Raw genomic sequence first — 18,131 nt, forward strand, 5'->3', positions numbered from 1 at the left:
AACAAACAGTGATCCCTCCCCACACACACTAACACTTTCTGTTGCGTCCTTTTTTAATTTTCAACTCGTGGGGCATGTCATCGGGGAAGTTGTTGGAACATAACCGAGGACAATGCAAGAAGAAAGTCACAAAGGAGACACCAAAACCTGACTAAATGATGAAAGGGGATTGAAGAGAGTTGTTCATGTCATCATACCTTCATATGTGAGAATGTGCAAATTTTGACATACATTTCCATTTGCATTAACTTCCAGAACAGAAATCTGAAGTCAAGGTTAAAGGTCAAAAGGTTTTCAAAGGGGAATTTGTAAAATCCATTTTAGCCATGTTTTATAGAACAAAATGTTTCAAAAATCAGGCTGCTAAATATACATGAACAAACTCCTCTGTGGGAATAAAACTGGAAAAAATTGGAGCACCAGTGTTGCTGTTGTGGACATTTCTGGCCCAGAGTTGGAGAAAAAAAAATACAAAATTCCAAACATTTTGTTTGTAACCATTATTTACAAGTAAAAATTGTAACTGATGGATATCACAATGAAACCATTACAGTTTATTACATACTTAATGTTTTTTATCTGGTAATAATTATATCACAATGTCAATTAACTTGTGTTTTAAACCAACGCACAGAATACAATCATCGATACATGTCGTCCATGTAACTGTCCTACAATGGTAGTAAGAGAAAAGAAAAAAAAAGACAACCGCCATATGGATTAAACTTTGATCAAAGTGTTCTTATGCTACTGTTAGTCACAGTTAATTACAGAAGTGACAGTAACATTTTCACTACCAAATACACCATTATGTATTTTTGATGTTTTTGTTTTTTTTTAGAATAACTAATATTAATAAAGACAATGATCATACAGAAATACAAAGAAAGGTTTGGGAGATTGCTCCCTGCTGGTTTGGTGTAATTATTGTCAATAATGTGGCTTAAGTTGGAGATTAAATAACTCAAACCATGTAACAACTAGGATCAGCCAAAAGGCCTGCAGCAATTGCAGAAGCAAAACCTCAGGCGTAGGAGGAGTTCAGAGAGGCTATGAAGAAGGACTTTCAGTTGGGATTGAGGAAGTTCTGGCAGCTGTTTGATGCCTCAGGAGGGGGAGGAAAGGCTTGGCCAGGCTGTGTACCGTTGGGGTGGAGAACTGCTGATCCAGACTGGGAACATTGTTAGGTGGTGGAAAGAGCACTTCAAGGAACTCCTTAACCCGGTTAACATGTCTTGTGCTGACGAGGCAGAGCCTGATGGCTCAGTCTTTGCCTATATCTGTTGTAGAAGTTGGAGAGGTAGTTAAGAAACGCCTCTGTGGCAAAGCGCCAGGTGTGGTTAAGATTTGCCCTGGCATGCTGAATATCGTTGGACTGTCTTGGCTGACACATCTCTTAAATGTTGTGTGGGCACTTTACAGCGCCTGTGGAGTGGCAGACAGGGGTGGTGGTTCCCATTTTCAAAAAAGGGGACCTGAGGACCAAAAATCAGGATATCACACTTCTCACCCTCCCTGGGAAAGTTTGCCCTGTGGTGCTGGAATGGAGATATCAACCGATAGTCAAACCACGAATTCAGAAGGAGCAATACAGATTCTGTCCTAGTCACAGAACAGTGGACCAGCCCTCTGGAGGTCATGGGAGTTTGCCCTGCCAGTCCACATGTGTTTCATGAACTTAGAAAAGACTTTGTCCCCCGAGGGGATACTTTGACACGAGTCATTCGGTTCCTGTACAACCAAAGTGAGAGCTGTGTTTGCATTCTTGGCACAAATTGCCAATGGGTGTTGGACTCCCCCCGGGCTGCCCCTTGTCTCGGATCCCATTTGTGGTGTTCATGGACAGGATCTAGTCGAGCCGTGGTGAGGAGGGTGTCTGGTCTGGTGACCTCATGACCACGTGACAGTGACCTTCAGCATGCACTGGAGCAGTTTGCAGCTGAGTGGAAGCTGTGGGGATGTGAGTCAACACCTCCAAGTCTGAGACCATGGTTCTCTCCCGAATAGTGGATTGAGGGGAGTTGCTTCCCCAAGTGAAGGAGTTTAAGTATCTCAGGATCTTGTTATGAGTGATGGGAAAATAGAGTGTGAGATGGACAGGCGACTTGGTGCAGCGTCAGTAGTAATGCAGACGTTGTACCAAACCTTCATGGTCAAAAGTAACTAAAGGCAAAGCACTGGATTTACCAGTTCATCTTTGTCCCAAGTCTCACCGATGATCATGAGCTCTGGGTAGTGACTGAAAGAATAAGATGGAGGGTACCAGCAGCTGAAATGAATTTCCTCCGTAGGGTGGCTGGGCTCAGCCTTAGAGATAGGGTGAGAAGCTCGGACATATAGATGGAGCACGGGGTAGAGTTGTTGCTCCTTCACGTCAAAAGAAGTGAGTTGAGGTGGTTCAGACATCTGATTTGGATGGCTTCAAAGAGGCTTCCTTTGGAGGTTTACCACCTTGGAGGAGACTACGGGGCAGACCCAGGACTCACTGGAGGGAATATATATCTCGTCTGGCCTGGGAACGCCTCAGGATCCCCAAGAAAAAACTGGCAAGTGCTGCTGAGGGGAGGGATGTCTGAGATGACCTGCTTAGTCTGCTGCCTCCACAACCCGACCCTGGACAAGTGGAAGCAAACAGATGGACTGTTACAACAACTACCAGAGCCTGGCTGTTGAAGCACCAGTTGTGACTTTCATTTCAAGACAGCTCTTAAGATAAGACCCATTGAGAAAATAATCTAGCCGCCTATCTAGTTTGATTTGATCTATTGATTCATTTCAGACATGTCAAAACCATTCTACGAAACCCAGTGTACCACACATACACAAAAAGAAAAGAAAGAACAACAAAAAACCAGTAACACTAATATGAAATGATGCACAAAAATATGCAAATTATGCACACATATATACATATACACACGTACATACAGTTCCATTGAACTCTAAGTTTACTCCACTGTTACTTCTTAGGCTTGTCATAAAATACATATATGTATGACAAGCATGGAAAATACAGCAGTGTAAAAGATTAAACTGCTATTCTCAACTATTCTCTTGAATTGTGACACAATTTAGTGATGTTGACTCCTTCCAGCCATTGCTGTACTGTTCTGTGCTTTATATTTCAGTGAAAGATGAGCCCACAGTGAGTAAAAAACGGTGACAGGAACAAAACAAAAAAGAAAAAACACCCAGAAGCTGATCGGGGTTCCAAAGGTTGGTACTATGTTTACTTTTGGGGAAGATGAACTCCCTCCAGGATTTCTAACAACCTCTCATTTCCAGAAAAAAAGACACTGGTGATGTTCAAGGTAAAGGTAACAAGAGGCTGAATTGCCAGTGAAAGAAGTAAAAAAAAACAAAAAACTCCCAACAGAGAAAATTCCACAATAGTTGAAATACTACTAGTAGTGCTTCAACCATATGTGTGTGTGTGTGTGTGTGTGTGTGTGTGTGTGTGTGTGTGTCTAAGCTTTATTTTACAGATCCACTCATGCTTCTTCCTTTCAAACACACACAGACACACTCAAACTGAAGGGATAATTAAATATTATCCAACACTAACAGTGGGCAGCAGCAGGTCTGTGTGGCACCGTGCAGCAGCTGCCTGAGACGGAACAGAGACATTATGCAAACACACAGACATCCAAACAGTTTCCACACTGCAAGCACAACATGTTACACATTTACCCCCCAGCTGTGCTTACAGATAAGATTCAGCAGCAATATTTGTTCAGGTAAATAATACTCCCCGATGTACACCATGAATCCATCGTGTGTGTGGAAACATTGCACCAAGGTTCACAAATGTTTTTGAACATGTAGATTTAAATCTATTTTAAGCCCATCATGCCCATATCTTGACATGGTGACAAATGTTGTTTATTTTTCAGGCAGTGGTGCAAAAAATTAGTTTGGAGGCCGGATTTATAAAACATATTTCTTTGATATTCCTGTGAGTTAAATTACAGTTTCCATCCTCGTTGTGCGTCTCTGTCGGGCATGTTTATAGACACAGATTCAAAATTGCAATGTTTATATGCAGAATACAATTAAAGCTATCTCGATTACAAGAGAAATCTATAGTAGATCTTCATTGTGTACAATAAGAAGACAAATCATCATCACTGTCATCATCATAATTAATGTGCTAAAAGACGCTTCCCATTTATTTAGATTCATCTGCGCATGTGACAATCAAATTCAAATTGAATAAATCATTGTTAAGACAGTTTATGAGAGTGACTTATGAATTGATGCAGGGAATGTTTCCATGTCACTGTTGTTGTTTGTTTTCTCCTGAATGCACCCGAAGTTTTCTCAAGTTTGAATAAAATTTGGATTAGTTTCCACTGTGTGGTCTGTAATTTTAATATAGTAAAATTTCAACTGTTAGTTTTTGAATTTGACGCAAGACCAAATATCCTGCTGTTTAAATTAGAAGTAGCGCAATCACTGTAATATTTGAAATCATTTGTCATTTCGTCGTTGCAGAGTTACTGTGCTTATCAGAGCAGCACATTCATTTAGATGTTGTTCGTACATATAGACGATGGAGGGCGCTGCTACACCAAATAGTGAACAGTGTTACTGTACAGTACAGTGGAGTCTGTCTGAGAGATGAGAGATCCCACTGTACAGAACAGTGGGGCCTGTCTGAGCAATGAGGGATCCGTGTTTTCTCCTGGTTTCTCTCCGCTTTAGCAGACATTAGAAACAGTGACATTGCCGCAGGATCACTGTACAGATGTTCATTATCAGCAGGACGGAGGCCTCAGAAGAACCGTTCTGGCCCTTTAAATTTCTGAGCACGCCGTGTGCTTGGAGCATGCGCAGTAAGGCTGCGCAACAGCTCTACGAAAAACAACAACAATCAGTACAGCAGGGCTGAAACAGAGATGGTCCCGTGAAGCTGAACGCTCACCACTGTACTAATCCCAGTCCAACTGCTGCTATTTCTACCGGAGCTTTATATGTCGATGGTGCCGAGCCCATGAACTTGGCCAGTCAAAGCGGGGACGCTGGCGGAAGCCAGCTCCTCTTCGCCAACTTTAACCAGGATAACACGTAAGGCAGGGCCGGGGAGAGTGGCTGGGATCCGATGGCCTGTGTTGTGAAGCTAGCTGACGCTAGCTAGCTGAGTCTGGACTTGTCTGGGCACCTAACGGGGTCACCCGGCTCTACTTGAAATATCCTGGCTGTGGTTTCTCACGTTAGAAAGGACAACTATTAGACGCCGCTTTGAGCTAGCTAAACAAACTGTCTAGATACTTTTTATATATCAGCTCTTATTAGCATAGCTTGTGGCTAACATGATGCTGTGTGTTCGGAGGCTAACTTTAGACACAATACACATACATGTCGGTTAGGTGTCATGTAACTTGTAAGTAGCCTGGGAAAAGATTGTTTTGACCAATATATTTACTAATTACAGCGAGAGCTAGCTTAGGTCAGAGTGATTTTGTGTGTGCTTTGTGTTTAATGGCTGATATTTTCCGCTACTATTGCAGGACTGTTGGATATTGCTGCGAAAGTCGCAAACTTAAACGCAGCAATGTTCCTTTTTTTCGATGTGATTAAGTAGGACGTGTAGTCTGACCACAGAACACGGGGGCATTCTGCTATGTGTACCAGTGGCTGTACTGGCTCACAGGGACATGGCGTTATTGCAAAACAGCTCCAGCCGTAACCACCGTCACAATCTAAATACTAGATCCAGTATCTCTGGTGACACACGGACAGCTGAAGCCCCTGAAATCAGACCAAGAAGGGCCGATCCCTCCCGTGTTCAGTGCGAAACGCCTCAGGGCTCCAATAATGACCACAGAGTTCATCAATATTCACTGTGTGTTGAAGTGTAATATCTCGCTGATGCAATGGTCGCTCACTGCTGTTGTCTCTAATACAGGTCCTTAGCTGTTGGCACCAAATCAGGATACAAGTTTTTCTCTTTGTCCTCTGTGGACAAACTGGAGCAGATATATGAATGTAGTAAGTATCCTCTAAGTCTGTCATTACTCATTATCACTCTGCTGTATTACTGCTCAGGCATATATTTAGAGCTGTTGTGTTTAATTCATGTTGTATTGACAGGATACAATCAGTGCCATTACAGCATTGCTTTTACTTTAAATATTAATAACATCTGTCAGCACTTTCTCTCCACTATATACTTGACCAACCAGCTTCCTTATAGTTATTTGCATACATAATTGTAGGATCTGGTAACCTGTACCTTTTTAAGACTCCTCTTAAAACCGGCTTACGTAGTAGACCTGGCTTTTATCGCCAAATGGAGGCAAGGAAAGAGAGGTCTATACAGTTCATGAGCACAGCTTTGATGCATTCTGTAAACATAAGCCCTTTTCAGACATGGGATAAGTAACAATGCTTCATCAGTCTGCTGAAGTGATGACACAGCTTGATTCAGACAAACTCATCCCAGTGATGGAGACAGCCATGATGGTACGGCTGATATTTGTCATACATGCAAAATTGGAGAGTACAGCAATTTGTGCATTGTGATGATCATCTAATTACAACTTTACTAAGAGTAAGATAATTTTAAAAAAGGTCTCAACAGCTGTGATGGAGCTCAGGACTCAATCTGGTACTGTTTTTGGTGTGATGTTGGTGCTCAAATGTAAAAAGAAATCTCCCCAAATGGCTTCTTACTGTTCCAAATAGATCGATTTTGCGTGCCTATCTTTAGTATGACTGGCTGCATGTTAAACTCGTGCTGCAGAAATGTTACTACGTTTAACCGAATGCAGCCGGCTTCACAACTCAGACACAAAAGCCGACACGCTCAGATGCCGTCGGGTTAACGGGAAGCAGCGCGTGTCTGAAAGGGTCTATACAGAGGGTGCTTAAAAGCTTCCAGGTATGTCCATTAAGTGGGACAGATCTTGGCATCTGACAGAAAAGTGAAAAACAGCCTCCTGCTTTGTGAATCAGCTTATTTGCCTCCTTGTTGTTATTATGGGATGCTTTCATTTGCATATCACATCCCAAACTGCTCAAAGTGATCTATTCCTTTCATCATAGAAGTGATTAGAAAATGTCACTGAGCAAAACCCTGTGTCGTGATGATGTGTGTGTGTGTGTGTCGCTGCAGCTGACACGGAGGATGTGTGTATCGTGGAGCGTCTGTTCTCCAGCAGCCTGGTGGCCATCGTGAGCCTGAAGGCCCCGAGGAAGCTCAAAGTCTGTCACTTCAAGAAGGGAACTGAGATCTGCAACTACTCCTATTCTAACACCATACTGGCTGTTAAACTGAACAGACAGGTAGGAAGACGAGTGCGACTTCCTGTCTGTCACATCTCCTTATGTTAAATACGTTACATAGTATTCATGAAGCAACCCTTTCTTTTTTTTTAATCTTAAATATGTCGGTGAGTGAGGTGCTTCAGTAAAATGTTGGCTAGTCTTTCGGCAGCGCTGTTGATGAGGTGTTTTATCTCTGCAGAGACTGATAGTGTGTCTGGAGGAGTCACTTTACATTCACAACATCCGAGATATGAAAGTGCTGCATACGATCAGAGAGACTCCACCCAATCCTTCAGGTGAGTGTCACCAAATGCAGGCATGTCATCTACACGAAACAACAGTAAAGTAAATGGACAGCATCTGTAATTTAATGTCCAAACTAATGACATGATGGGGAAGACTTTTTTTCTTAAACCCTTTATGAGGCAAGTGACCATATTTGGTAACTTCCTTGTCCACCCTCAGCCTCTGCTTGAGGTTGAAGAACCGTGTGCACTTCGATTTAGTTTTTCTATTGGTGTCAATGTCACTACCTTACGAAAAATGTCACTCAACAAATGTTCCAGGCTCTTTATAAACACTTTGTTATTGGTTTGCTTTGAACTTTGATTTATTTTTTGAGAGATTAGTGCCAAAACAACCACCCCAAGACAAATGGTATGAAATGAACTTTATCAACACTTAGTTACTGGTTGTGTGAGTATCATTACCTCAAACTAAAAAGCTTCTAAATAAATGTTTTCTGCAGTTTGTTACTTTTTCTTTTATTTATTATAAATTCCCTTTTTTTTAAACCGTAGACGGGCAAGTTACCATATATGGAAACTTTATTAATCTTGATTTGCAACATTGTTTTTTTTTAAGTCTCAAAAGTAAAAAATATCTTGAACTATCCTTCAATAACACCCTAGGGTTGAAATTTTCCTTTTCCAAGTATTTCAAGGAGGGTCCTATAAAGGGTTAATAGTGTACGCAATCATTGTGAAACCGGAGATGTGTAGTTTCTCTGGTTTTTCAGAATCTGGGTTTCTGTTTCATTTTATCAGTCTTTTGTGAGCAGGGTTGTTTTTGAGCATCATTATTTCCATTTTGTCTGTTGGCCTCAAAGCAAAATGCTGTGGCTGCTGTCTGAGTTCTACGGCATACATGAAACAAGGAAAAATACTCCCACTACCAGAACTATTTAAACTCCTTGTATTTCAGTTAAGGGTTGCTGCTATCGATTATTTTAGTAATCGGTCTGTCTCCGTCTCCATTTTGTGTTACGTTTTTGGCATTACAGCTTTAAAAGTGGAAGTGCAACTGTGCAACAGAAATAACCGTCCGGGAGGAATGCGGGCAGACGTCCGTTCTGTATTATGCATATATCGTATATAGTGGATTAAACAAAGCATTGAGTCAGAGAACTTTGCCTCGAGGCGTTTTAGTAATCGAATTACTGGAGGAACCGTTTCAGCCCCATTTCACTTTATTATTCAGTTGTCAGATTATTTCAGTTACACAGTTTATCTGATGTGTTATTTGATTTGCTGTCAAGTTCAGATAAATGTGGCGTTGTCTGTTTTCTTTGTCTTTCCTTGTAAATTCATTTGTATTTGTGCTCATGTCCCTCCAGGATTGTGTGCCCTGTCCATCAGCAATGATAACTGCTACCTGGCGTACCCAGGCAGCGCTACGATAGGAGAGGTCCAGGTGTTTGACACAGTCAACCTGGTAGGTGAACACAAACATCTCCCCATAACACTATCTTTTTTATAATTAACCCTCAGAACCTGAAAGGCAGGCTCTGTGTCCAAATGCACATCCTGTCTTCTTGGATGAATTACTTTCCAAATATTTATTGCAGACAACAGTAGCGCATTTCAAATAAAACTCGACAAGTTGATATTTTCCAACAACGCCAGTTCCTTGAGTGTGTGATGAAGTGTCAACAAGTCCCTGAATGTTTGTCATGTGACTGTTGGTCACAGCTTAGTCAGTCATGGCCTCTCAGTTGCGCTGAGAAGTGACGATTTCTTTGTTTTTTTTCACAGAATCTGTTGCAAACTGAGAGATGTAGAGTACAGTGATTTTGATAAACCAGTTTCTGGCTGGTAAATGGGGTGATTTGGGTGATTTTATTTTAAAGAAAAGCTGTCTCTCATACATCTGCAATTAATAATCTTTACTCACTTCTTCATGTTTTACTGTTTCTCTCGATTTCTATATCAGGCCACAAAACAGTAGGAAGTGTAGCTGTGGTCTGGTTTTTATTCTAAGACTCCTTAATCATCTGTCAGCTTGTGTTTCAGTTGTTTATCCGTCTTTCTGAAGTAGCGCATCTCTCACTGCTGTGTCTTTTCAGCGAGCAGCAAACATGATTCCAGCCCACGACAGCCCACTAGCAGCTCTGGCTTTTGATGCTAGTGGAACCAAACTGGCCACAGCCTCAGAGAAGGTAGGGCCTGTTGTTGTCTGTGTGGCTGATTTCATTTTCCACCTGAGCTGACAAGGATTCTTGTTCTTGCTACCTTTTCAAGAGTTTCATTTCTCTGTGCATCCTCGCTTTCTCCCAGGGCACAGTCATTCGCGTCTTCTCCATCCCGGAGGGACAGAAGCTCTTTGAGTTTCGACGAGGAGTCAAGAGGTAGAGAAGTGGCGTGTTGTGTTCATGTGCTGCTTACATTTGTGTTCAACGCCTCCTTTACACGCGTGTTTCTCTGCTTCCCGTCTCAGGTGTGTGAGCATCTGTTCGCTGGCGTTCAGTATGGAGGGCCTGTATCTCTCTGCCTCCAGCAACACAGAGACAGTCCACATCTTCAAACTAGAGACACAGAAGGAGAAGTATGTGTAAGTACGGCGCTCTCCTGAGAACGCTTCTGTCATTTAATTAATTCCTTCAAGCATTCATTAAAGAGGAGACAGGAATATGCAGAATTAGGAAGTTAAAAGTCGACAATACTCAGCAGCTGTGTTTTTATATAACTGTAACTTGTGTTATAAGCAAATATGAAATGAGCTTTTGAAATATGAAAACGATGTTGATCCACAGTATCTACACTCGTCTCACGTTGTGTGTCTGTGTGTGTGTTCAGGCCAGCGGAGGAGCCCACCACATGGGGAGGTTACCTGGGAAAGATCTTGATGACATCCACCACCTATCTGCCTTCCCAGGTCACGGAAATGTTCACCCAGGGGCGAGCCTTTGCCACCGTACGTCTGCCTTTCTGTGGACATAAGAACATCTGCGCCTTAGCTGTGTAAGTATGCACACGAACACAACACTCAACAGCTGGCCAGTATCTGTTTGTCTATGCATCTGTGTTTGAAACATGGCAAAACATGACAGTAGAAAAAAGTTAAAAGAAGATTGGAAAACATTGTCAGGTGGCTATTTCCTCAGCTCCTCATGTGACGAAGAAATGTCATTTAACAGGAGCAGGAGGTCAAGAAGAGTCGGTAAACCTTATGATGTCTTGTAGGATCGCTAGAAAGGCAAATCAAAATCCATGTTTGACTGCAAGCAGCTTCAGGAAGATTTATCTGACTGAAGTTCCACTGTGCAGAGACACCTGCACAAACATCACCTCATTAGAAGGAAACCTTTCCAGCATCCTCACTGCAAAACTCGGCTTCAAAAGTTTTGCAAACAAACATCTCAAGAAGCCTGATACAGTTTGGAAGCAAGTCCTGCAGACTGATCAGGTTGAAGTAGAACTTTCTGACTGCATTGGGCAATAAAGGTGCAGCATAAGTGTGATTCCATCAAACTTTGGGCTTGTGCCGACAGTGTCACAGGAAACACTGTACTGGTCGAGGGAGGAATGAATTTAATGAAATAGCAGCAAATTCTGGAAGCAAACATGACGTTCATGAAAAAGATGAACTGAAAAGCTCTTGACCAATCCACAATGGACCACATCAAGCTGAAGGGTTTGCCACGGTCCTCACAGTCCGTAGTCTCTGACCACAATGCCATTAAATATCTGTGAAGAGCCCTTTAAAGGGAACCACATGCAAAACCAAAGACCAGTTAACCTCACAGAAGTAGAATCCTTTAGCAGAACAAAATTGATTAAAAAGAAACCTCCACAAACTCTTCATGTCGATCTGTCTTGTGCTTTTCATTCACTTTGCATTGTGCTTATATTTACCATGTAATTCGTCATATTTATTCATTTTAATGACGATTTTTGTGAATCTCTATTGTTTTAAATTAGGATTCAGAAGATCCCCAGGTTGTTGGTGGCAGCGGCCGATGGCTACCTGTATCTGTACAACCTGGATCCACAAGAAGGAGGAGAGTGTACACTTATGAAGCAGCACAGGTAATATCCACACAGAGGACACACACGACCAACGTGACAGGTTAAGGGTAATGATCACAACTCAGTAACAACGATTACCAGAAGCTCTGTAGAAACTAGTGACTGTATTTTTGAGATAAAACTGAGAGTTTCTGCCACTGACCTCAGGTTAGACGGCACTGCGGAGCCGCCCAATGAGATCCTTGAGCCGGGATCGCATGATCGCCCGCTTGTGACCCAAACCTACAGTGCTGCCGTCACTAAAGGTTGGTCGCACGAACGGTTCAACGTAACGGTTTATTTTACAGGTCCCTATGTTCCTCATCATTTCATTTAGCATCACATATTACACTGGGTCACAAAAAATGCTTTTTTGAAGGTGTCTAGGATTTTTTAACTGATTGAGGACATTTTTGCAACACTGAATCCAAACATGACATCTGCTTTTCTGTATCAGGTCAGGATTTTATGTCGACTTGATTTAAAAAAAAATAATTTTACCACCAAATCAATTACATCTTTTGACATTAGCGATTGATTTATTTTATGAAATCGGATTTTAGAGGGAAAATTTCATTTTCTAATCCTTTTCATCAGCTAAATGATCCAAAAGTTGATGAGAGTAAACATTTGTAAAGGTAAATACAAGTAAATTGCATATTTCATCAAATCAGAAGTTTGACCTCACTGAGCAAAACCAGCTCAAAAAACTATTGACACCAAAATGGGTGTAGACCAGTGTGATATGTGTAGTTGTCTTGTAATGTCAGTCTGATTACCAAGGCAATAGAGACGAAGTTCTGGGACAGTTACTTGATTTTAAAGTGAAAATCCAGCTCAGTTCAAATCGCAGTAAATCTTCATTCTTGCTTCATTTGTTGTTGGGAAACATACAGTGTACAACAGTGGTGAGTACACCTCTGTGCAATATCCCTCACTCGTCAGATGAGTGACAGTTGCATTATTTCCAAGTTGAACAGTAGAGTATTTCCTCTTATGTGAAATTAGAAACTAACCCTTTTAATTTAAGTAATATAGATTTAATATATTTAAAATACACCAAAGCATGAGCTATGAGATATTACTTTTACTGAGATTTAAATCCTTTGTTTTTTCCATCCTTCATCGGTCCTCCTGTATTATTGACGACAGACTCAGACCTCCTCAGCATGAAGGATACCGGTCTGGCTCAAATTTCTGGACAGATGTTCTCTCATTATTTAAAGACAGTTACTTTCAGCAGCGCTTTGCTGGAAAGGTTGCTTTTGGTCTACATTACTCTGTAAAACACCTGATGAAGAAAGTCATTCTCTCTTCTTTGGATGGTCACCAAACCCCCGATTCCACCACCTTCTGTTCATTGTTCTCCTCCCTCCTGTCGTTGATTAGCAACTGTATGCTAGCTAACCACTAAGCACTTCGATATTTACATAGCAACTCTATGCTAACAAACCACTATTCACTTCCATATTTACATATCAACTGTATGATAACTAACCACTATTCACTTCGACGTTTACATACAGGCCCTCCCTACCCTCTGGCCCGTCCTATGAAATGCGTAACACTGCAAATGTTCTGGGGGTTGGTGAGCCCACCGTCTACTGGAATACTAACAAACACCCACTGCAGCAAGCTTCACATGAGGACCATGGGGAAAGTTTCTTCAACATACCCCAAAAGTGTTCAACTAGATTCAAGTCAGACGACACACTCGTCCAGGTCACGGTTCCTACATCTGTCTTCTTTGGAAACTCTTGCGTGCTTTCGATCTTCATCATGCTGGAATATTACTCATCTCTCAACCCTCTGCAGACGAAGAGTCATTGTATTGTGGTTTATCTCCAAGCATTCATGGTGACATCTACCAATGTCATCGCCCCGACACATTTTACACCCTTGCAGCTCCGTATCATCGCACTCCCACCTCTGTGCTTCTCTGTCAGGACTGAGCGTTCACTGTGGTGGTCCTGGTCGGGTTCACACCAAACATGCTGGACTCCATCTGGGCCCATCAAATGTATCTGGATCTCATGTGACCAAAGAATGTGGTCCCTTTATTCAACGGGCTTCTTCTCTTGGTCTTCGGCAAAGTTTTTTAATTATTGTTTTGGATCCCAGATGTAGCGGTTTCATTGATGCGCTGCCTGAGTCGTCATAGAAACTCTTGTTTTCCCTTTTTAGCCGCTGTGCTAAGTTAGAAGCACTTTTTCTGCTTTTCAGAGCTCGATTGTAAAAGTAACGCACCATCTGTACCCGCTACAGTTCTGGTTAGTGGTACTACGATTAGTTCTACACCTCCTGATTACTGCTGCCGCTGTGGTTCAGCTGGTTTACAGTCGGTCACTTATCTTCCTGCATCCTTTTTCATCTTTGGGAAGTGTCACAATTGATTCTTTTCTATGTGGAGCCACGATGCAGACATGCAGATGGGCTCATGTCATGGGTCCAAAACTAGAAAAGCTCTGCCGTTCACAGCTCAATTTGTAACCATGTTCATGTAGCTGTGCTAATAGAAAATCATAGGTGTCCTTTATTTTGTTTCAGGGATCACGTTTTCTAACTTGAATGACATTAATCACAAGTTTCATGCTTTAAGGTCCTGTGTTGGGGCTTGAATTTCCAATATAGTCTTTATAAAGTATTGTTTTTATTGTTCAAAGGACAAAATACTCTACTATTCAACTTAAACTTTTGAATAATCTGCCGGTTCATTGATACTGCATAGAGGCGCAGTCACTTTTTTATGTATGTTGTATGTTGAATTTTACGCTTGTGTGTCGACGTGTTTAATTTTTAGGGCTTGTCCGAATAGCATTGTCTGGGCTCCGGATATTTGGGGCCATTTAATGACGAATATCCGAATATTTGGTCCGAGGGGTATTGGCAGCGGGTGCTGGGTGACAGGCAAATATTCGGATCTCAAAATTGTTATCTGGAAACCATCACAACAAAAGAATATTCGGATATGCGGAGGTTCGGGTCCAGCCCTAATAATTATCACCCAATAATGGCATTTTCTAGAAAACCTGCCAGACCTGCTGAATAAGCCTTGACTAAGTTTCTTTCTTAACGTGGTGTCGTGCAAGTTCAGTGGTTAAACTATCCAGAAGAACATTTAACGTTTGCAGCAGCATAGAAATCTATTCTGAACTCGTTTGTTTCAGCATCTGACTCTGAATCTCTCGTTTTCCAGGTTACTGCGAAGAACAGGGTGCGGTGGGGGGTGCGGGACTTGAAGATGACCTAAACGACTTACGCTTAGAGGAGGAGAACGAGCAGCCGCCACTCATCCTTGAAACTGACTGACTTAGCGGTTGGCCGTACCCACCAATCAGAGGGCTCCTCTGGTGCTGCTACAAACACGTGACACAAGGGGGGCAGGGACAGGATCGAAGATGGAAAGTGTTTTTGGTTTTTTTTTTGGTTTATTTCGTTTGTTTTTTTTTTTACACTCGAAGTGTTGAAGAGCCTGTCTGTCAGTCTATCTGTGCGTTTGTCTGTACACATACATGTCTATCTTTTTTTTTTTCTTCCCTCCTTTCTCCTTCAGTTTCGCCTGTGCGGGTCAAACTGACGCTTTGCATGTACATGTGCCAACCGCTGAAAACATGCTCCAATGTGAAAACGAGTATCTGTGAATGTGAGTGTGATCCAAAACATGTAGCTGTGTCTCTTCTTAAGACACACACACACACACAGATGCAAACACTGTGTAAAATGAAAGTGATTGTGTAAGTGCCTCTCTGCCCCAGTGACATGGTTGTCTTCTTTTCTGAGAGGGAGGGTGAGGGGGGGGGGGATCTCTTTGCATTGGCTTAATAAAATCTATTTTCAGTTGTCTGATCTTAATCGAGGGTGTGTACTATCTTTTCTGAACCCTTTCCTCTCTCACACGCGGTCAGAACGCCGCCCTGCGACGAGCGCGGCATCCGTCGAGTTTACCCTTAAAAGTAAAGATTGGGAAGCTTGTGGCACGAGGCCGAGGTGTTTGCGTAAAAAGGACTGTGTGTCTGTGCGCTTGAGACCCGATTTGTGTGTGTGTGTGCATGTGCTGGGCATGTACATTCTGCAGAAACATCTAGTAGTTCGCTTCCACTTCCCCGTGCACTTTTACCTCAACCAAACAGCGGCTCAGTGAACCCTCCCCGTCCTCTTCCTCCCCTCGCCCCCCCTTCGTCAGGCCTGATCATGATTTTAAACTCTGATATTATTGATCTTTTTTTTAAATCTACATAACTAATCATAACCAATGATGTGTCATGCGTATGAAAACATGCATGGTGGTTTTCTCGTGGTACAGTGTCCATACATCAAAGACATGGCGATGATCAGTTGAGAAAAAGGCAACGATGAGTCCTCGTCTTACTCCTCATCCTACTGTATCTCTACTTTGTATGTTACTAGACGTGGCAAGATATCACTGTACCATATTGTCGGGTCCTGGCTTTCGAGGCTTTGCACTCTGGGATTAGTTTGGACTGAACTGTGGATTGTAAAACGATCGATCTGGAGGTCAGGCTGAGCCTCATCAAGTGGTCCAGGATGCTGCATGATTTCCCAGGAATCCTTTGGTATTTGAAGCTAACAAACGAGGATTAACAATGGGAGTGTGGAGTGTCAGGCATTTTCTAATGATTTTGTACAAAATGTGAAACATTCATCTGAAACTAAAATGAAAATAAATTCCATGTTGATGTACGAGATAGGCGCCTCCTGTTCTTGTTGCACTGACTGCTGCATTTCACTCACTATGTAAAGCACTTGGGATAACACTCCTCGCTCTTATAAAATGAAAAAGATGAACTAAACGCCTGGATGTGTTCCAATCAGTGATGTTTGTCTACATATGGTTGAAGGTTTCATCCCACAGAGGGCAGAGCAGCAGGTTTTGTGATTCAATGCGGAATTTATGTGTAAGTTATTAATCCATCCATCCATTATCTACACACTGCTTAATCCTCACTAGGGTCATGGGGGGCTGGAGTCTATCCCAGCTGACTCAGGGTGAAGGCAGGGGACACCCTGGACAGGTCACCAGTCTATCACAGGGCTACACTTAGAGACAGACAACCAAGCACACTCACATTCACACCTGCGGACAATTTAGAATCACCAGTTAACCTCACTGGGCTGTGTGGGAGGAACCTGGACAGAACCACGCTGCACGGAGAGAACATGCAAACTCCACACAGAAAAATCCCAGGTGTCCTCACCGGGACATGAACCGGCAACCCTCTAGCTATTTTGTAAATTCAAAAACCACTAAAAGTAAAGGATCAACCAACACTGAGTGTCATGTGGCCCAGAGTGAAGCCTTTAACTTCCTGCAGACTCCAGGCAGGAGATTATAACAAAGCGCATCTTACTATATGTAACTAGTCTCTAAAAGCGTGGTTGCTTAGAGATCTCTTGCCTGACTGTAGGAAAACTAAATTCATCCTTTCCTGAGCCTGTTCTGAAGACAGACACACAGTGATAGTGAATCGCCATCACAGCAACATCTCCTGGCAACAGCAAGCCTTCGACTTTCACAAACTACTCCGAGTAGACAGACAAGATCCTCGTCAAGTTTGGTCAGTGGAGTTATAAGACTTTGCTGAAGCGTATCAGTGAATCACTCCAGTTTTCATCTTACGCTGTTGTCATGACAACACAACATTCACAATGAAACATGAAGCTGCTGTTCATCAAATGCCTGAAAACTCTATAGAAGTGTCACCAAAAAAAATAAATAAAGCTTTTTTTTCTGTGTGAATAATGGTGACATTACGTGTCCTGTAACATTTCACTAAAGTAGCTCTTGTGTAATATTTCAAGACAAACAAAAACTAGGCCTCTTGTAACCAAACCTGAACTCCTCCTGGATCATCAACCAGAGCAGCTTCAGATTTTGTTGCTAAAGTTTATTGTAATTATCTTATGTGGATCCAAACTCCTCATGTTTGACACAAATCCATTACTGGACACAAGTCGACGTTTAGCTACAGTCATGCCAACTATCAATGTGACAAACATCTTTTGATTTAACTGAAGTTTACATGCTGGGTTCTACACATGATACACAGCAACATAATGTGTAGCTGTTGTTCTCCAGCAGGACACGGTGGACACAGGAAGTGATGTAAAACATGCAATGCATCATGTGCACCATTAGTAGTGACTAATAGACATGACAGGGCAACGTGGTGTCACCCAGCATCCTACCAGTAGCCTCGACATGTACAGAGGTGAAAGAGCCCCATTATCGCTGCTTGTGGCTTTGATTTAAGGCTTTTTCTGTCACTGACCATCTGTACTAACATATTAATGTGAATGAAACCTGGGAGATCAGAGCACCTGGACAAGACTCTAATCTGATGAAGAAGGACATTCTTTTATTTTGATGATGATGAAGAAAATCATTCTCTTTTCTTTTGATGGTCACCAGACCCTTGACTCCACCCCCTGCTGCCATGTGTTTTTCCACCACCTTTTGTCATGTGTTTTCCCCCCTCCTGTCACAGACCCCCGACTCCACCCCCTGTTGTTCATTGTCCTCTTACCTCCTGCCATTTGATTAGCAACTGTATGTTA

General features: G+C 42.3%; 1 protein-coding gene across 3 annotated transcripts; it reads left to right on the forward strand.

The window, feature by feature from the left end:
* The first annotated feature begins 4,864 nt into the window (after positions 1-4,864).
* On the forward strand, positions 4,865-16,261 carry wipi2 (WD repeat domain, phosphoinositide interacting 2). 3 transcript variants are annotated; one of them, XM_008285721.1, is made up of 12 exons: positions 4,865-5,067; positions 5,909-5,991; positions 7,118-7,287; positions 7,469-7,565; positions 8,885-8,982; positions 9,614-9,706; positions 9,825-9,895; positions 9,985-10,098; positions 10,344-10,508; positions 11,469-11,576; positions 11,724-11,821; positions 14,752-16,261. In XM_008285721.1, exons 1-12 carry the CDS (start codon positions 4,994-4,996, stop codon positions 14,862-14,864), a joined length of 1,284 nt encoding a protein of 427 aa, XP_008283943.1. In that variant the 5' UTR covers positions 4,865-4,993; the 3' UTR covers positions 14,865-16,261. The 3 variants fall into 3 exon arrangements, with proteins under 3 accessions (XP_008283943.1, XP_008283944.1, XP_008283945.1); XM_008285722.1 differs by having other exon boundaries at positions 9,985-10,092; XM_008285723.1 differs by lacking the exon at positions 11,724-11,821 and having other exon boundaries at positions 14,752-14,877.
* Positions 16,262-18,131: the final 1,870 nt, after the last annotated feature.

This window comes from Stegastes partitus, unplaced genomic scaffold (assembly GCF_000690725.1).
Source record: "Stegastes partitus isolate 25-593 unplaced genomic scaffold, Stegastes_partitus-1.0.2 Scaffold414, whole genome shotgun sequence".
NCBI lineage: Eukaryota > Metazoa > Chordata > Actinopteri > Pomacentridae > Stegastes > Stegastes partitus.

What these genes read in the sequence shown, in the direction of transcription:
- wipi2 (XM_008285721.1), top strand. Translation starts at nt 4,994, where the DNA reads ATGAACTTGGCCAGTCAAAGCGGGGACGCTGGCGGAAGCCAGCTCCTC. An exon ending in TGGCCACAGCCTCAGAGAAG is followed by an intron (nt 9,707 to 9,824) that starts GTAGGGCCTGTT and finishes GCTTTCTCCCAG; the next exon opens with GGCACAGTCATTCGCGTCTT. An exon ending in ACACAGAAGGAGAAGTATGT is followed by an intron (nt 10,099 to 10,343) that starts GTAAGTACGGCG and finishes GTGTGTGTTCAG; the next exon opens with GCCAGCGGAGGAGCCCACCA.